This window comes from Pipistrellus kuhlii, unplaced genomic scaffold (assembly GCF_014108245.1).
Source record: "Pipistrellus kuhlii isolate mPipKuh1 unplaced genomic scaffold, mPipKuh1.p scaffold_m20_p_3, whole genome shotgun sequence".
Taxonomy (NCBI): Eukaryota; Metazoa; Chordata; class Mammalia; order Chiroptera; family Vespertilionidae; genus Pipistrellus; species Pipistrellus kuhlii.
The window spans coordinates 69,499,961-69,521,177 of record NW_023425529.1 but is presented as its reverse complement, the minus strand read 5'-3'; the positions used below and the strand labels follow the sequence as shown (position 1 = coordinate 69,521,177).

Sequence of the window (21,217 nt, the reverse complement as noted above, 5' to 3'; positions counted from 1 at the left end):
GAGGGGAGTGCAGTTAGGGCCATCAGGGGAGCAGGTAGAGGCATCAGGCAGGCAGGCAGGCAGGTGAGTGCTTAGGAGCCAATGGATCTGAATTGAGAGAGAGATCCAAGATTGGAGAGGTTGCAGGCCAGGCTGAAGGACCCCCACCTCCACATGCATGAATTCCATGTACCAGACCACTAAGTATTCTATAAAATGGTCCAATTTATTGAGTCATTTTCTAGACTTGCCTAGCTTTCTTTCTCACAAGCAACCTGAAGAATAAAAGGCAATCTGCAATGCAATCCCTCCTCCCTAGATACAAAACTAGTAGATTCAAAATACAAGTAATTGATAATGCTTTGGAATACTGCCTTCTAATTGTGATTGCAGCCAGTTTAAATTCCTAAAATTCTCCCTGTCCAGTCCCAACTGGGTGCTATTTTGCAAGTCAATTGTATCATTGATAAACAAATAAAAAACACACAAAATCACCCCGGGTAGTGAATTTCTAATAGAACAAAACTCACCTACTCTGCATTTTCACAGGCATTTAACAGAGCATTTTGAAAAGATTCAGAACAACATGCATATTTCATTTAAACATTTATTTTTAAGCTGAAGAGGTACTGTTATTCATTTAATCCATGGGTATAAGTATTCCAAGAATATCTATAAATAGTAACTGATATGAAACTCATAGTATGCATCTTCTTGGACAAGAATAAAAATTCTAATGAAATAAACTTTCAGTCAATTTTGGAACACATATCCAATTCTAAAATAGAGAGTGCTCCTGAATTCAACTGACAACTACTGCAGCACAGTTCCATTGGCACAAAATGGAAAACAAGTCCCCTTTATTTTTAATTATCTTATGAAGAAGGTACATATATTCCCACAACCACTCCCTAGTCCAAGCCACCATCATTTCCGGCCTAAAACCCCAACAGAGCTCCCTCTGCTCTATTCTGACCCCTCTGGTCCTGACCTGCTCTTCCAGTAGAATAATAAAGTGCAAACTCCTTGTTTTGGTCTACAAAGCTCTACTTCTGCCTCCTCTACAGTCTTACCTCCTCCACTTTCCCTTCCTGCTCAATCTACTCCTACTCACATTAGCCTTCTTGTCCTGCTGTGAAAGTAAACTTGGTCTTGCCTGTAATATTTGAACTTACTGTTTCTTCTGTCTGAAAATCTTTTACCTCATTCTTTAAATAGCTGACTTAAGCTTTCAGATTTCAAATATAATCTCTTCAAAAATGCTCTGCCTTACTCTTGGTTTCAACATGTACCTGACTTCTCATCTAATTACCTACAAAAATGAGAATATGCTGATAATTTTTTATATCATCCTATTTATTCACTTTCTAAAAACATAACAATGCCTTGCATCTATTAGATTTATATTTTACATGTTAACATTAATAAAAAACTTTTCTTAAGAATGTTAAACTGTCATGACTTATATGACTTTGACAATCTAAAACTAAACAAAGGGGCCGACTAATAAAAAAAGAAAATCTATCTATTTACACACCCATTTGCCTATCTACCAATGTTGCGAGAAGAAATAGAACATATAGCAGAAAAAGCAATAGCGGTTATAAAAGAACCCCAAATTTAGTTACCCACAACTAACTTACACATGTCAACTTCATTTTCCTAGACTTTGATTTATATATCAAATGGGTTATGTTAGATAATTTTAAAAGAAATTTCCAGTTGTAAATTTCAGTCATTTGAAATATATACCCCTAAATTAAATATCATTAATATTCCATTAAATGCACATTTTTAATAACTTGATCACAGGGAAATAGACATTTCAATCACTCAGTTATGGATTTTCTATGCATTTGTAGCAATAGATTATTTGTGCTATAATTTTTCCTTTCGATGGCTCATCTTTTTTTTATATATATATTTTATTGATTTTTTTACAGAGAGGAGGAGAGAGGGATAGAAAGCTAGAAACGTCAATGAGAGACAAACATCGACCAGCTGCCTCTTGCACACCCCCTACTGGGGATGTGCCCGCAATTAATGTACATGCCCTTGACTGGAATCGAACCTGGGACCTTTCAGTCCGCAGATCGACGCTCTACCAGTGAGCCAAACCAGTTTCGGCTTGATGTCTCATCTTGAGTGTCTTCCGTTTTCTACCCGAGAGTAGGAAAAAGAATATTATAAGATTACACTGAATTATGTAGTCATTCCTTCATTAGGAAATAAATCTACTTCTGATAATGATGTATGCCAAGATTTTTAAATAATCCAGGGGTACTAAAAAGAATCAGTTTTTAACACATTTATTTGGTAAACATGTGTTACTACTGTTTTCTAAATAGCATACAATAATAAATTTGTTGCACTTTCTGTTAAAATTAAATCCAGCCCAGATGGTGTGGCTAAGTGACTGAGCATTGACCATGAACCAGGAGGTCACTAGTTCAATTCCCGATTAGGGCACATGACTGGGATGCAGGCTTGATCCCCAGTAGGGGCATGCAGAAGCAGCCAATTGGCATTCTCATCATTAATGTTTCTATCTCTCTCTTCCTCTCTTTCTAAAACAAATAAAAACATATAAAAAATGAAAATAAATAAAAAATTTCTCATGGGAGCATTACTCATTACTACCACACTGGAAAAAAAAAAATCAGAAGTATGATATAGTATAAAGGTAATAATAATACATACATACAAAGGTAAAAGTGGGGAAAGACAGACCAGCCAGAATAAAAGGAGATTAAGGGGACTAACTTTTCAATGAAATAGTGATATTTTCCATTTCAATTCAAAGGAAGCAATGATAAAGTTTAAAGGAATTGGTTGTGAAAAATCTAAAGCACATAATAAAATGATGGGGAAACAAACTTAGAAATGCAGTTAAGTACAATCAGTTTGAGGCAAAAGGAAATGCTGGCAGCAAGATAAGGAAAAAACAACAACAAGCCTGTTTCATAAGATGCAATGGCAGGAGGTCCTGCAGCACTCAGAGTGAATAATCATGGGACTATTCTAATGCACAGGAGGGGCACCCACAACAGTATCCACGAGAAAATCCTAAATTAAAATGCTTCATCTAAGAAAACCTGTAATAATAAGTTCTGTAGCAAACTTAAATTAGTTGACTGCTATCTCAACCTGGCAGTGAAACAAAAGCAGAAGTGGTTAGGCAATAAGTTGTGTGAAATTACATGCCGTGTTATGCTGGAAAGATAAAGCATCCCAAACCTATAAACATATCCAAACAATATAACTAAACACATGGGCTTGTGGTTGGTTCAGGGTATCCTCCATTTGACCATTTCCATGTTCCCACTCATAGCCTGTCACTGATTTATTGTTACTCACTGGAGAATGCAAAGACAAATTAAATATTGTATTAGCATATTAGCTTTAATTCCTCAAGATTTAATTTTCATCTACCTTTAAGTTTACTATTTGATAATAACTGACACACAGCAAAAAACAGTGGTCAAGAAACATGTTTGTTTGTTTTTTCCCCCAAGGGATCAGCAAACGGAAATGTTCTGTGGCTGACCGAAAACCATTCCAACTGCAAATCTGGTCGAAATAAGCACATCTTTCACAACAACAAACAAGCTACATTACTTCGCCTCCCTTAACACATGACTCACTACTAATGACAGAGTGGAATATGACAGTTGTTATGTAAGTTCACCCCGGTATGATTAAGGCCCCGGTTACACTGCATGAGAGAGCCATCCTTTACACTTTGCACAGTGGACCCTTGACCTTAATCTCAGGCATGGAGAGGCTGGTGTGCATCCATATCTTCCACAAAGCAAGATTTTGAAGCCAAAATGTAAACCTCTAGAACTTCAAAATGACACATAAAAAGTGCATTGTCGTTTACAATGAAAAGAGAGCCAGTAGTTGGATTATATACGATACATCAGGCCAGGAGAGAGGTGTTTTCCCAACAAGATTTCATTAAAACTCCACAGTGATGTTGAGTGAAACAACTGTGAAAATGCCTTCCCTACCGAAGTCCTATGAAAATGACTAAAGCACAACGTAGTGGATAGCCCTCTTTAAGATACCAGTTTTGAGTGAGAAGGGAAGACTATCGAATGAGGCTAACTCTGCAACAACAAAATCAATGTCCTCCCAAATTGTTCTTTGCTAGCAAAACCTAAAGCTCACGCCAACATTAGCAGGAAATGTGGGGGACATGAAAAAAACTCTCGACCACTCACCATAATGCATGTAACAGTTTCCTTTGGTGGGATCCAGCTCAATAGCCTTCAAGAAGAACTTTTCAGCCTCACTCTTACGACCCTTGAAAAACAAAGAAAATGGATGATTCAGCAGCGGATCATGAGGAATTCTTGTCCTCCTGGGCCCCAGTGAAGTGGACTGATGTCTACTTGATAATCACCATAAAAATGTATTGTTCTTATCTGAACAAAGATGATCAAGGAGAATGTACTGAGAGAGAAGACTGAAGCAGGAGTCCTGGGAAATACCAAGATTAGAAGAACAGACAAAAGTTCAATAAGAGCAAAGAGAAGAAGCCAGGCAGGGAAGCAAGAAAGAAAAGTAAAACATGGTTTCAGAGAAACCGAAAGAATAAGATAGATAGAAAGAATAATAAGAAACACCATCATTATTGTTTACTCTATATTTTTCCTTCAATTGCTTCCTTTTCATTCCTTCTTCTTCCTTGTAAAGAATTATGGCCATTTTAGCTTTGGAGAGGATTTATCCTAATTGCTCACTTTCTACATGAAGAAACTAGTTAAATTTGTTGAATATCAAACAATTCAATTTATATAGGACTTGCTGCTGCCATTCAGGACTAACATACTGCTAATTCAGGATTCAATCCAAAATTAGGTTATCTTCCTAGCAATAGCTTTAAATAAACATTACTGCCTGCATCTATGCTGATCCCAAGTGGCATCGAGGCACTGGGTAGTGTCCAGTAGCCATGGTCCCAAGCTAAACACATACACACACACATACACACACACACACACACACACACACACACACACACAATCTTATCTACTCGTTCCTTCTAATTTATATACTACCTACTACATGAACTTGAAATGATTTTTTTTCTTTTTTGAAACCATTATTACGAAGATAAATCTTCCAAAACTAGAAGTTTTTTTTCTCTAATTTTCTACCCTACATGCAACTTTAATTCATTTTTCCATATACCTTCCCCTTTAAGTTTTTTCCCCTATTAAAAAATTCATTCTTGCTTACACATGCTCTGCTCATTCATTTCCTAGAAGGAAAGACCTAGCCTACAGCCTCTGCAACCTATAGCTAGTGTTCACCCAATAATCAGAAAACTGAGTTCATTTCTTCTTTTACTTTAATAATGCTACTCCAGTCAAGAAGCCCTCTTTAACTCACACATCTCATCAAATATTCAGCAGTTAAAATTTTAATTCCCTCAAATACTTCTTTCAACATTGTAACTTCAAAGGGAAAAAAGGAAAACACAAGCAAAATACTTCATATACATATCATACTTCCATGAAGTCAGTAAAAATTTGCAATAATCTTACCAAATTAGGATTCTTAGATGATAAAATTACTGTAATGAGTCAGTCTAAAATATGAATTAAGAGCTAGGTGCCAGGCAGGCACAGCAGCACCCACATTTGTGTAGCTATGTGACCATCAGAAATTTACATTGAGTGGCCAGATTATTATGATAACTGAACCCATAATAATCTGGCCACTCAGTGTGTGTGTGTGTGTATGTATGTGTGTGTGTGTGTGTGTGTGTGTGTGTATGTATATGTATGTATATATATATATATTTTTTTTTTTAGAGGCCTGGTGCATGAATTCGTGCATGCATGGGGTCCAGCCAGCCTGGCCAGGGGGAGAGGACATGGGCAATTGCCCAGTTTGCCTGCTGGCCGAACTCCTGGTGGAGGGGACAATTTGCATATTAGCCTTTTATTATATAGGATATACACTGAGTGGCCAGATTATTATGCGTTCAGATCATAATATGGCCACTTAGTGTATTTCATCTCTTAGCTGGAATTTCTCTATTGCAAACCAGAAGATAGATGGAACACAGTAAATACTCGGTATGATACTATAAGAATGAATACAGGTCATTACACATTTGTAAAATCCCATGGAATATATAACACAAAGAGTGAACCCTAATGTAAACTATGGGCTTTACTTAATAGCAATGTGTCTGTATTAGCTCATCAATTATAACAAATGCATGTCACTAATGCAAGTTCATAATAATAGGAAAGCTATGTGAAGGGTGGCAAGATGGTGAGGAAGCATATGGAAATTATCTGTACATTTGATTCAATTTTTTTATATCTAACACTTCTCTAAAAATAAAGCATATTATTTCAAAAGAAGATAATGAAATAGTTCAAAGGATATTAAATTTCTGAGGTAACACATATAAAATCATTATTATATACTTACGTACACTGCAATTTTATAATAAATATTAAAATTATTATTTCATATGTACATATATAGTGTGCAACAGAATGAAGAATTCTGAATAACAAAGAATATGTCCTTTTATACACACCGCCTCAAAAACACATGGTCAGCTTTAAATAATCACTGGAAAATGATGTATAAAGAACTTGCAGATGATATTAAAAGAAAGATGCACAAAGAAAACTATCATTGGTAGAGTCTGTACAAATATTGTATGCAAAGATAAAAAGGATCTGTGAACTTTCTTCCACTTAAGTTTTTTAGGACATAAGAGAAACAACTGGTTCATTTATCAATGTCATAGTAAATAGGGTAGTAAAATCCTCATCTGTAGTCAACTGGCAAAATAATCGTATACAGCATTAAAAACAGTCACCAGAACGCAAAGGGCAGTGGTCTCTGGTTACTCCAGGGACCAGGTTATTAAAGCCAATGGGTCCCACCAGTTCCTAGCTACAAAATAAACACTGAAGGACAGAACACTCTTTCTGGGGGTAAGTATCAGACCATCATGCAAAAACCTATCTTTTTGCCTTGACTACTATTTATTTAGTAAAGTGCCAAATAATAAAGAAGAAAATAATATCCTAACAAGAATATACAAAATCAAGAATGAACAAAATTCATAAGCCATGTAGATACACACATTACTAGCTCTTACGAAGGGATTACGGTGGCTGAAAGATAACACTCCACTCGGTGACCCCACTTCTAGGAATATATCCTAAGAACCCTGAAACACCAATCAGAAAGAATGCATGCACCCCTCCCTATGTTCTTAGTTAATTTACAATAGCTAAGATCTGGAAATAGTCCAAGTGCCTGCCCATCAGTAGAGGAATGAATAAAAAAGATATGGTATGTTTACACAAGGGAATACTATGCAACTGTAAAAAAAGATGTCTTACTCTTCGAGACAGCACGGAGGGAGCTGAAGAGTAGTAAGCTAAGCAAAATAAGCCAGTCAGAGAAAGACAAGTATGGCATGATCTCACTTATATGTGGAATCTAAGTAACAAAATAAACTGATAAATGGAGTGGATCCAGATACATGGAATCATGCAACGGAAGGAAGAATCTCAGAGGGAAGAGAGGGAGTAGGAGTGGGAAGATACTAACCAAAGAACTTATATGCATAACCCCATGGACACAGAAAACCGTGTGGTAGGCCTGGTGGGGGAAGTTACAGAGTGGAAGGGGTTGATGGGGGCGGGGGGAAAGGGGACATCTGCAATACTTTTAACAATAAGGATGCATTTTTTAAAAATTACTCTTTCAACTACCATTGCTTTAGAGGGATGATAGTTAAGAAGAGAAGAGAATAAAGGTTTCTCAGCATGTTTTTCTGGTTGTCTTTTAGATTACATCAGCATTTCCTAAAAGCATTATGGAGTAACCACTGGCTGTACAAACTCCTCAAATCAAGCACCATTACTCATTTGGTACACTGGCTTGGATTTTTGGACATGTGTGTTGGTTCAGAAATAAAGAAAAAGGGGAGGGGAGAGACTGTGGTCAACTGTGACAAATAAGAGAAATGTAAGTTAAGAAGCTCAGGCTCTTCTGCCAGTTCTGTGACTTGTTTATTTGTTTGTTCCTTTATTTTTGTAGGTTAAAAATTATTTATTGAATGCCTACCATTTTCCTTACACAGTTCTGAGTACCAGGGATATAACAATGAACAGAGTGCTTGCCCCCTGTCCTAGTCAAGGAGGCACATAATGAACATATTACCCAGTAGTAAAGGGATTAATTAGTCCCAGAGCACAGTGGGCAAACAATTTTTCCAATTCTCTTTCAGAGAACTAGCCTAGACAGACAAGACTGTGTTTGAATCTTGCTCCCTCTACTTACTGAACTGTGTGACTATAAGTATCTTTTGTAATAACTGAGTCTCTTTTTCCTCATTTGGAAAAGTGAACACAGTTGTGAAGGATGGCTAATAAAATCACAAATAACTAGCTTCAGATCTGGCATATAAAGTTCTGCCATTCTTTGGGTTTTCTTTCTTCTATCTCTTAAAAAGAATTAGTCCTCCCAAGTTTAATGTCTCCAAGTGGTTCCTAATTACCAAAGTTCAAAAATCCATTTTAGAATTTCATGTCATGGTAGCAACTAAATTTCACTATTTTCATACAAAATGACTCTCACTACTAACGCTTTCTCCTCTCTCAAATAAAAGCTTTTTCAGTTCACATCTAGAGTGCAACAATAGATTTCAGATTTCCTCACTGAATTTCATTTCACAGATTAATATTTCTTAAGCAGAACTGTTTTTGTGATGCCCTTATCCAAAAATATTTTAGTAACTCCATGTTTCCACTTTTTTCCTTCTATTTTTTATTCTTTTAAATAATTTTTATTGTTTAAAGTATTACATATGTTTCTTTTTCCCCCCACTGACCCCGTTCAGCCCATCTCAGCCCCCTGTCGCAGGCCTTCAGCACCCTATTGTATGTGTCCATGGGTTATGCATATGTGCATACAAGGACCTTGGTTGATTATTTCCCATCCACCACCACCACCACCACCACCACCACCACCACCACCACCCCCCCCCCCCCCCGCCTTCCCTCTGAGATTTCACACTCTGTTCCATGCCTCCAGGTCTCTGGGTCCACTCCATTTATCAGTTTATTATTTTGTTGCTTAGATTCCAACATATGAGTGTGATCATGTAATACTTGTCTTTCTCTAACTGACATTTCACTTAGCATGATACTCTCTGGGTTCCTCCATGCTGTCCAGAGGGTAAGAGATCCCTCTTTTTATTTTTTTATTTTTTATTTTTTTATAAATGTACAGTATTCCATTGTAAAAAGTCTTTCCTCCTCAAAAGAAAAAAAATCATTTAAAAAATCTAACAGTTCAACTAATTCCTACAAACCAAAGTGATTTACATCAAATCACTTAATTCTTATGTCCCTTAAAGACACTAACTATACTCTACCAGAGCTAACCTTCATTAGAGGCAAAGGGAAGGGACAGGGCAGGGGTGACTTTCATGATAAAATACTTTATATCTATACTACCAAAACATTTCCCTCATCCAATTATCACATACCTAAATTTTGACTATGATATTCATATTTTAGGGAGAGAATAATGTTTCTTCTGGGATGCATTATGATAGAACAAGAATACTGGATACAAAAATGAATGTGGCTGAATAGTTTACTGATAATATATTGTGTTTTTCTTCCCTGAATTGTCTCTCAAGTCTCATTTTCTATGAAAATCAATCCTTCTGGCACCTCTTTTCCTAAACACCCATAGCAGACGCTTCCTGAAGGATGCCTGGAATATGGTATCATCTTAAGGCCTCAGTTCATGGAAAGGCATCAGATGACATTGAGGGTGGCTAATGGGGATAGGGAGCTGTTCAGGGGCACCCTCCAGAAGAAGTGTCAAAACCTCAGCGGGGCAGGACGCCTCTGTGGTATGCCTAGGCCGAGGCTGGGCCCCAGAACCAGGACTCCCAACCTGGGCAAAGCTTCCTTGAAACCCATCCCAAGTGCTACAGTAGAGCCATCAGACTTCAGCTCAGACCAAGTTGAGGACAGCAGCTTCTCCCCAGCCTTGTGAGCATCATTAAGTCTCCCAGACGTAGTAGTTGAAACTCTGGGAGGAAAGGAGGCCACAAAACAGGCTGAAATGGAATGGCTGGCCAGAGCAGGATGGAAGACTGCAGTACACTGAATTCCATTCAGAGAAGAAAAAGTGGATTATTCACATACAGCTGACTTTCTGGCCTGGAAGTCAGACATAGTAAATGAGCAATGGGCACAAAAAAGCAGTGTACAAATTTCAAAAAATAATGGCCAATATCTTTATAAAAGCATGTTAAACTTACTCAATATTTAATTTACCTAAAATTTTAAAAATTTAGATCTAAAATTTCATTGAGATTCTATTAATAAAGTTCCCCTCAAGATAATAGAACTCAGTATTACTAAGGGTTCATAAAAATAGGTGTTTATATCAAACATAGCTAAAATATAGTAAACTGTGATAGGACCTTCTGGAGACCTTTTGCTATATATTAAAAGTCTTTAAATCATTCTATTTGTAGGTATTTATCCAAAGGAAACACCTGTAAGTACAAAAGGGTGGCAATTCATCTTCATTGCAGAATTATTTATACAAACTCAATGTCCACCAGCATAGACTTGGTAAACCAAATGTCATTTCAATGAAATCCATTAAAATGATTTTGTAGCAAAGTTTTAAACCACAAGAGATCTTCAGCACCCACTGCTAAATGAAATACACTGTAGTGTATGTGCTAATTACTTATGTGTTGTTGTTGTTTTAAACTGAAAGAATATTTTTAAAGGAGATTAACACTATCTGAATCAAAGGATAATTTTACTGCTGGGGTTTCAAAGGTGAATGAAAGTATTAATCCCTCAGTATTTCAAGAATGATGGGAAGAGAAGTACTCATCTGGAGTGGACTGATAAACATAGTGCTTTGTTAGTGTCGACTTGTGTCTTGAGAACACAGTACACTTAGTCTACTGAGAAGGGCAAAAGAAGGCTTCAGAGATGTGACGTTTCATGCCATAGAAATGAAATAAGCTATGTTCTATCAAGACAAAGTTCCTGCCCTCCTGCGGTTCACATCCTAGTGGTGTAATGGGTAGTTTGCACAGGAGAAGATAACACTGTCAGTTGCTCTTATGTACTCTGATAAAATATAACATGGGCCAAGGAAAAAGAGCAATACTCTCCTGGGGGTGGAATGGGGTGATGTTTGATAATATGCTCAAGAAAGGCATTTAGTGACATTTGAGAAGCGACCTAAGAAAAGGACACAAGTGAGCCATGCAAAGGTTGGGTGTGCATGGAGTGTTAGGGCCTCACAAGACTGTCAATAGGGCACCGGTGGAGTACACCCCCAAAGAATCATAGGGAAGGAGTGTGAGAGATGGGAGGCACCAGATCATGTAGGATCTCGTATGCTCTGTGAGAGGTTTGGAATTAATTTTCTTTTTTGGAAGTGCAAACCACAGTTTCAGTATTGGATGCCACATGTTGCTCTGACTCATATAATTTCCTTGATGTTAACAAGCAAAGGGTCGAACTGTCTCCAGGAACTGCACAAAATTATGGAACACTTCATGAATCTGTGTGTCATCCTTGGGCGGGAGCCATGCTAATCCTCACTGTATCATTTTAATTTTAGTGTATGTGCTGCTGAAGCAAGCACTAAAATCTCTTTTGATCAGGAAGGAACACAACGGGATTTTAAATAAAGGTACAAAAAAAACACTGTAGAATTTCCCCACAGTATTTGGGAGGAAATACTGACTATAGGGGACAAGAGAAAACAGAAAGACCACCTAGAAAGTTATTAATATTCCATGGCTAAGACTCAAGGGAAGCAGTGGAGGTGGTGAGATGTGGCTAGATTTGGAATCTCCTGAAGATAGGTGGCTGAAGGACAGAGTATGGATGGTTTTAACATAAAAATTAGAGTTACATACCAAGGTGAATGCAGGTATCACTTCACCACACAGGAAAGACTGGGGAAAAGTGTTGGTAGGAAGGTGCATGTGTAATGGAGCAATCAAGTTCTATCTGATAGAGACGTTAGGACAAGAGAGATTGGAGAACTAATTCAGAAAGACTGGCCAGACAGGAGGCCACAGACCAGACATTATCAAGGAAAGGAACACCGGCTCTCTGGTACCTTGCATGAAAATAAAATAAAAGAGAAAGATTTATAAGAATCCCAGGGATGAGGGGGGAAAAGCAAAAAACAAACAAACAAACAAACAAACAACAACAAAAGCCCTAAAAAGCAAAGAGAAAAAACTAAAAACTCTTGCATTTAAACCATGTTTTGAATAAAAAAGAAAAATATATCTTAAAATCATCATAAAATATAAACATTTAGGACCATTTAAAATAACTGTTTTAAATAAGTATCTTGCCTTTCATAAATATTTAATATATTTGATAATTTTCAAATATAAATTACATGTTGCTTTCACCAGAGCTTGCATGTTATAGCTTAAGGTATAAACACAAAAGAGCTAATTTCTAAAATATTACATAACTGAAGGTGTTTAGCTTATTTAGATTTCCTGTTATACTACAAGTTTTCATTTCCTTTCTACATCTGTTCATTTGTGTATTTTCCCTTGAAGCTTAAAGAGGTCATCCACACATACTATAAGAACATTTCAGCGGGATATATTTAATTTGACAGGATACAACCACATTGTAAGCTCCATTTGGCCAAATGACTTAGGCTGTTAGCACCACTATACTGAGCTCAAAATCAAGTTAAAACCAGTCTCCCAATAACTCTTCTCCATTCATGATCTCAGTTATTAAGGAGAGTTTTCAGATATTTTATTAAAATGTTTGAGTAAGTTGTGGTGAAATAAAATGTATAATTAAATTATAGGTAAAGTATCCTAGAATTGTCCTTTAAAATTATGCAAATCATTTTTAAATTTCAAATTTGGCTAATTTCAGACTTTATAATATCTTCAATCACAAACTAAACAGAAATATGCCTATTTCTATTTTACTCTATTTATTTATTTTTTGAAACATATTTTTATTGATTTCAGAGAAGAAGGAAAAGGGAGAGATTGGTAGAAATATCAATGAGAGAGAATTATTGATTGGCTGCTTCCTGCCTGCCCCCTAATAGGGACTGAGCCTGCAACCTGGGCATGTGCTCTGACCCATAATTGAACTGTGACCTCCAGGTTCATGGGTCTATGCTCAACCACTGAGGCACACTGGCCAAGCTAAACATGCCTATGTCTAGTTAAAATAATGAGATTTGCTGAAACCTGTTTGGCTTAGTGGAATGAGCATCAGCCTGCGGACTGAAAGGTCCCAGGTTCGATTCCGGTCAAGGGCATGTACCTTGGTTATGGGCACATCCCCAGTAGGGGGTGTGCAAGAGGCAGCTGATGGATGATGATTCTCTCTCATCAATGTTTCTAGCCCTCTATCCCTCTCTCCTTCTCTCTGTAAAAAAATCAATAAAATATTAAAAAAAAATAAAAAATAAATAAAATAAAATAATGAGATTTCAGGAATCTATTGAATTTATTAACTTGCTTCCTTAATTCAACAAGTGTTTATTGGGCACCTACTATATGTCGAGCACTGTGTTAGCATCTGGATGAAAATGGTGAAGAAGAACAGAGACAAAGTCCGCCCATGGTGCTTCCCAAACTGTAGCTCTTATAAATCCACACAAACAAGGGTTGTGAGTTTCGCTGAGAACAGTCGGTTTGACCTAGTTGCAGTACTCAGGAAAGGTTTCCAAAGGGACTGCTGCTTCCTCTAAAAATCTGAAAGATGTGTCTGATTAACTGCCTGAAGGTGAGACATGTGTTCTAAGGCAAGGCCCGAAAAGGTAGAGCCCCAGGGCAGCAAAACAGAAACACTGCTTGGAGCTCAGGGTGAGACAGGGGAGGGGTGGAGTGGGCCAAGAGAAAATGCAAGGAAGAGTAGAGTGCACCTGGCTTACAAATTACATGAGGGAATTTGCAATTATTTGCTTTATAAATATCACTCTGAGGGAGTGTGAATGACATTGGAATGGGAACGGAAGGGATGTAGGCAGATTAAAAAAGCTCTATGAAGTTGATAATGGAGATGAGGATTAGTGTGCTGACATGGGGGATAGTCAAGTAATATAGAGAGGATTGCAACACAGGACAGGGGTTGGGATGAGGGAGGTGAGGTAACAAGATCTCCTCTATGTTCCTGATTGTGAAACTGAGGAAAAGCTGGTAAATAACAGAAAACAAAACAAACAAAAACAAACAAACAGAAAACAGGTTAAGAATGTAACATTATGAATCCAGTTTTGAGAATTGTAGAGATTGAGGTACCTATGAGATTCAGTCTGAGATGTCAGGCAGAATCAAGAGGTCAAAGGTAAGCTAAAATAGTATTTCAAGAAAACAGCACAGTCAATTTTGTCAAATGTCGAAAAATATCCATTAGATTTAGTGACAGACAGATGACTGGTAACCTCAGTAAGGTGTGTTTCTATGGAGCAGGCCTGGAAGCCAAAAGGAATGGAGGATCTTTAGAGAGTGGGTTGTGGGGAAGAAAGGGGGAGAAGGGTGGAGAGGAAATGGATTCCTCAATTGCAGACAATTCTGTCCCATCTGGCTGTGAAGGGGAGGGAAAGTGATAATGTAAACAGAAAGAGATGAGATATTGAATGTTTTGAAAAAGAACCCAGAAAATCAAAACATAAATCACAACTGGGCTTTAAAAAATCATGTCTAGGTTTCTTTTTCTTAATTCAATTGAAAATTAGAAAGGAAAATAACTCAAAAAAGTATTTTTTTTTTTTTTAAGAAGTCTTAGATAACTTTCCAAGTTTTCTCTGGCCAAATTAAACCTGCCCAGAATCCTTTACACTGAGTTTTGGGTGCCCTAAAACACTTGATTCCTACTTTTGTTGTGACACCACATGCACTCCAATTACCATTTGTTCTCTTCTCTTTTATTTGTAAACCACTTTAGGAGAATTGTTTAACCGATTTTTTTTTTTTAATTTGAGAAATGAACACTGTTTAATCCTTTTTTTAGTTTTCTCTTTTTTTTTAATATATTTTATTGATAATTTGTGATAAGGGTCAGATGCATAGTAGCTGGTCATAAATGCATGGAAATGGAAATATACTGAAAAAGCAACCACTAAAAACACTTATTTAGTGTTTATTTATTTTTAGAGAGGGAGAGGGGGAGAAGGGTCTGTAGAATGAAAGCCTAAGTGACCAAGTGACCATTGTGGGGAACGACCAGTCGCTATGATGCACACTGACCATGAGGAGGGGCAGACACTCAATGCAGGAGCTGCCCCCTGGTGGTCAGTGTGCTCCCACAAGGGAGCACCACTTGCCAGAAGCCAGGCCTATGGCTGGTGAGCACAGCTGCCATGGCAGGAGCCTCTCCCAACTCCCCAGCAATACTATAAAGTGACAGCAGCAGGCGCAGTGGGCTGGGATGAGGGCAAGCAGCAAGGCACCCAGCCCAATTCGGGCTCCTCCCTGGCTGCCTGCTGCTTGGTGCACTGCTATATCCCCCAAAGGATCCAGGAATGCAAGAGGGATGTCCGACTGCTGGCTTAGGCCCAATTCCAGTGCCGTTTAAGGAATCTCTGTAGAAGGCAGTCAGTCTGAACAACTCAGTGACTTAAGGAAGCACAGAAAACTCAGGGTGAGCCTGCCTTTGTGTTTGACTCACTCACTCAATGGTGTTTCCAGGACAGACCTTGGTGATCCAGTCTGTACACATGCAGCAGCTGCTGAAGCTCAGGCAGCAGGCCGTGCAGCAGCAGAAGGACATCTAGCCGCAAGTCAGCAGTCGGACATCCCCAAGGGGTTTGGACTGCAAGAAGGTGCAGGCCGAGCTGAGGACACTCTCCCTCCCGCCCACCAGTGCACAAATTTCGTGCACCAAGTTTCTGGTAGAGAGATACAAACACCCATGAGAGGGAAAACATCATCCATTGGCTTCCTCCTACATGCCTGCACTGGGGATCAATCCCACTCCTGGGCATGTGCTTTGATCAGGAATCGAATCAGTGATCTTTTGGTCCTGGGTCAACCAATGAGCCATACTGGCTCAACCAAAATACACTTCTTAAATGCATACTCTCATTGGGAAGCATTGTTGCCTCATTGGGAGCGCATAGGTTTCAGTGGTAAATGTGATTAAATATTAAGGCCTACGTGATATCCAGGAGGTAATCCCCATTGTCACGGTCATCAACACTGCTCCTCTCTACAAAGGTTAAAAAAAAGAAACCATATTTTAGACAGAACTCTGTGGTCCATAGGTGGCACTAAAAGTTCATAGAAAATGGTTTATAATAGGAAACTTGCTTTTCTTATAAATAAATTCTTGGCTTTTTTTCCTAATCCTCTCCCAAGGACACGTTTTTATTGATTTTTAGAGAGAGAGGAAGGGAGAGAGAAGGAATATAATCAGTTGCCTCCCATTTGCACCTCAACAAGGGATCGGACCTGCAACCCTAGTACATGCCCTGACTGACCAGGAATCAAACCCTCAACCTTTGGTGTCTGGGATGTGGCTCCAACCAACCCAGCCACCCAGCCAGCACAGGAAACTTCCTTTTAGATGGAAACAAAGGTCAATGAGATTCTGGTTTAAGGAATTAGCTCAGTTAGACAGCCACGAATCTTGGCTATTAGCAAGCACATCAACCATTCACCCAGTCTGAGCAATGGGTGCTGCTTGCATCATGAATATTCGCTGGACTGCTCCATCCTCAGCTGTTCAATAGCACGGGAAGTGGCTGTGTGGATTGGCCCCCACAGAGATGGCCTTGGCTCACAGAGCTCAGCGCTGACACTCGTGCTGCAGAGGTTAAACCCCGTGGGGACGGTTAGAAAGCTGCCTTGTGAGAGTGGAAAAGCAGGAGCCTCTCAACAACAGCTGCTTTGCAGCTGGGTCACAAAGGAGAGCAAGAAATCCCTAGACACCATAAAAGGTAGCGGATGATGGGAAGGCAAGCTCAGTGCCTCCATTTGTCACTGGCAGGATGCCACTCACTCTCAAATCCAAACGCTCTCGCAAGAGGATAAAGCCAGATGTAAATGATTCCCTAATTTTATACTATTTTTGTAGACAGCCTCAGCCGTAAAAGATATGGAGGGCTCTTTCATTTATTTAGACATGACATTCTTTGATGATTTAACCATGGCACTGAACGCTGGATTCAAAACAGAAACCTGAGTTCTAGTCTGGTTTTGACACCTAAAGGTGAACCCCCAAGGAAAGCCACTCATTTGAAGAGGTTTCATTCGCAGCTGTCAATCAAGGGCCCTGGGTTAACTGAACTCTACTGGTTATGATTCTCTGTTCAAGACACAGAATTAATTCAGGGGAAGTAATCATCGGTTTAAAATTCAGATGAAGGAAAAGTCGCATTCTTAATTCACGTCATCCTTTTTTGTCTCCACTGTTCTGCAGTACATAATAGAGTGGAGGGATTGGCCCCTTCCCCTAACCTAGAGAGCCGACACTGGCACTGGGGACAGTAGTGAGACCTAAAGTCAACTGTGGTTTATTTTATGTACTGAATAGTGGAACTAAATGAAGTTGGGATAAATGAGCCATGTATCTTCGTCTGAAAGTATTTTAAAGGTAAAGGTGCCCATCAAAGACAGAAAGGTTCTTAAACCAGCCAGGGCCCATATATGCTGAAAGTGTATACTGTGCTTCAAAGTTACTCTGGTTTGTCTGAAACTGCTCTGTCTATGCCTGCTGTTCCAGTGTACACACAACAGCAACCCGTCCTGATTTTGACAAATATTCTGTAGTTGCCCTGATTCTTGTTTACTTCTCACGAGTGTTCGCCTCAATTAGAGGAGTGAAACAATGGCTTTTATGATACTGCAATGTCCCACCAGAAGAAACAAGGAGGCTCCATTAGCAGCCTCAGTGAGGTCTCCCCATGACCTCAGCTTTCATTCCCCAACACACTCCTAACAAAGAGCATTAACAAAGACATCCTTTCACAGCACAAGACCATGGGATCTCTGTGGAGCATAATTAAGTTTCCATTCATCTTCTCTGTTTCCCAAAAACACATTGCTCAAGTAGCCTGTGGCCCTACACTGCAATTCCACTTTCTCTTTATAGGTTATATAATAGGAACAGAGACATTAGGGAGCAGATTACTATGTGCCAGGCACCACTTTATGTGGATTGCCACATTAAGTCCTCATAACACATCTGAGATGCTATTATTATCCATTTTACAAAATTTAAAGACAAAAAAGATGGAGGTACCGTGAGGTTAAGGGTCTTGCCGTTGGTACAAAAGCTTGATTTGGCAGAGCTGGGATTAAAACAAAAATAATCCGGCTTCACAGCTTTTGCTATTTATTACATTACTAAAGGCCCAGTGCACAAAATGCATGCACCGGGGGTGTGTCCCTCCACCCAGCATGCACTCTTTCCAATCTGGAACCCATCAAGGGATGCCCAGCTCCCCCTAAATGGGCAGTCAGACATCCCTCTCACAATCCAGGACTGCAGGCTCCCAACTGCTTGCCTTCCTGCCTTCCTGATTGCCCCTAACTACTCCTCTGCCAGCCTGATTGTCCCCAACTGCTCCTCTGCCAGCCTGACTGCCCCTAACTGCCCTCCCTTGCAGCCCTGGTCACCCCTAACTGCCTTCCCTTGCAGGGCTGGGTCCCCCCCAACTTCCCTCCTCTGCCAGTCTGGTCACCCCAAACTGTCCTCCCTTGCAGGCATGGTCTCTCCCAACTGCCCTCCCCTGCTGGCCATCTTGTGGTGGTCATCTTGTATCTACATGGGGGCAGCCTTCTTTGACTACATGGGACCAGCCATCTTGTGTGTTGGAGTGATGGTCAATTTGCATGTTACTCTTTTATTAGATAGGATAGTCTTGGTCTAGAAGGTTGCTCTTAGGAAACATTCTATTTCTTAAAGATAAGTTTTATACAGCAGAGGTCCACACATACATTCATGCATCAACCCATCCATCCATTCTTCATCACGTGTTTAGAGAGTACCTAGCATATGCCTAGTATTGTGCCAGATTGAAGACAAAATGACTCCTGTTCTTAGAGATTGAATAATATTGTGGCAATTCTGTAAGTAGGCCCTTTTCAATTGCTAGATGATACTTAAAAGGGCTCTAATTAAACATATTTATGACAAAAAAGGAGAAAACAGAGACCAAATATATTTGGCTGAAATGAGTCAGGAGAGGTCTCAAAAAAAGGAAGTAGTTGGCATACTTCAGCTGGCTCATACACTGAAGACAAGGTGGCCAGGCTTCAAGGTAAATATCTAGTCAGTCCAAGGGCTGGTGGCTCAAAAGTTCTCTTTACATGATCTAACTTAATAACATTTAGAAAGCTATTCTAAGAAATAAATTTATTTCTTGTTTTAACACCATTAAAAAGAGCTGCAGTTTATAAAAGTTAATTTAAAATGGACCTGGCCAGTGTTTCTCAGTGGTTAGACTCAGGTAGGGGTGTCGAACTCAATCAGAGAAGGGGCCAAAATCTAAAATCCAGCCTAAATCGCGGGCCGAATGGTTTACTGAACAGTCATAAACTGTCATTGTGATGGAAACGCAGCGGAGTGCAGTGATGACAGCGCGGTGCGGGCCACATTGCAAGGCCTGGCGGGACGGATTTGGCCCGCGGGCCTTGTGTTTGACACATGTGGGTTAGAGTATCAGCCTATATACCAAAGGGTCATAGTTCCAATTCTTGGTCAAGGCCATAAGGCCATGACCCTGGGTTGCATGTTTGATTCCTGGCCCTGACATGGTGCCTGCAAGAGGCAACCAATTGATGTGTCTCTCTCATATTACTCTCTCTCTCTCTCTCTCTCTCTCTCTCTCTCTCTCTCTCTCTCCCACTTTTCTGACCCTCCTTCCTTTCCACTCTCTCTAAAAATAAAATTCTATGCTTTTCTTATACACTAATAATAAACTCACAAAAAGAGAAATACCATTGCAGCAGCAGCAGTAGCAGCAACAGCAACAACAAAATTAAGATAGCTAGGAATAAACTTAACCAAGGAGGTAAAGGACCTATTCTCAGAAAATTATAGGATGCTGAAAAACGAGAAACAGAAAGACATAAACAAATGGAAAAATATACCATGTTCATGGATTGGTAGAATCATCATAATTAAAATGTCCATACTACCCAAATAAATTTATAGATTCCATGAAATCCTCATTAAAATACCAATGCATATTTCAAAGACCTAGAACAAACTCTCCAAAAATTCATCTGGAATAAAAAAGACCAGAATAATCAAAGCAATCTTGAGAAAGAAGAACAAAGTTGGAGGGATCACAATACCAGATATCCAGCTATATTACCAAGTTACTATTCTCAAAACTGCCTGGTACTGGCACAAGAACAGATATATAGACCAATGGAGCAAAAAGAGGACCCAGAAATTGAACCAAGCCATTATGCTCAACTAATATTTGACAAAGGATGCAAGAGCATACAATGAAGTCAAGACAGTCTCTTCAATAGATGGTATGGGGAAAATTGGACAGATACATGCAAAAATATGAAATGAGATCCCCAACTTACAAAAATAAACTCAAAATGGATAAAGGACTTAAACATAAGATGGGAAAGCATAAAAATCTTAGAAGAATCCATGGGCAGCAAAATAGCAGAAATATGTTGTAGCAATATCTTTATTGATACAACTCCTAGGACAATGGAAACTAAGGAGAAAATAAACAAATGGCCCTACATCAAAATAAAAAGTTTCTGCACAGCTAAAGAAACCATCAACAACACAACAAGAAAACCCACTGCATGAGAGAACATAGTTGCTAATGTTATCTCCCATAAAAATTTAATCTCCAAAATTTATAGGAAACTCATACAACTTAACAAAAGGAATAGAAACGATCTAAAAAAAAAAAAATGGGTAAAGAACCTAAATAGATACTTTTTGAAAGAAGACATACAGAAGGCCAAGAGACATATGAAAACATGCTCAAAGTCACTAATTATTGGAGAGATGCAAATCAAAAACAATAATCAGATGCCATCTCACACCTGTCAGAATGGATACCATCAACAAATCAACGAATTCAAGTGCTGGAGAGGATGTGGAGTAAAAGGAACCCTCCTTCACTGCTGGTGGGAATGCAGACTGGTGCAGCCTCTATGGAAAACTGTATGGAGTTTCCTCAAAGAGTTAAAAATGAAACTCCCATT

At 39.0% G+C, this 21,217-nt stretch overlaps 1 protein-coding gene and 1 non-coding gene across 5 annotated transcripts in view; both read right to left on the bottom strand.

Moving 5' to 3' along the window:
* TMTC2 (transmembrane O-mannosyltransferase targeting cadherins 2) overlaps positions 1–21,217 on the bottom strand; it is a 412,316-nt gene that overhangs the window by 88,532 nt on the left and 302,567 nt on the right. For 3 of the 4 annotated variants that reach the window (XR_006742882.1, XM_036456330.2, XM_036456331.2), the window contains exon 9: positions 4,206–4,287. The exons of the other annotated variant lie outside the window; for it this stretch is intronic. Coding sequence is in view for 2 of the 3 variants with exons in the window: in XM_036456330.2 (XP_036312223.1) it covers positions 4,206–4,287 (82 nt within the window). In the remaining variant the exon portion in view is untranslated. The remainder of the gene's footprint in view (positions 1–4,205; positions 4,288–21,217) is intronic. 4 annotated transcript variants of the gene reach the window in all.
* LOC118730965 lies at positions 11,564–11,670 on the bottom strand. Its single transcript, XR_004991690.1, has one exon. It is a non-coding gene; the product is annotated as a U6 spliceosomal RNA (small nuclear RNA).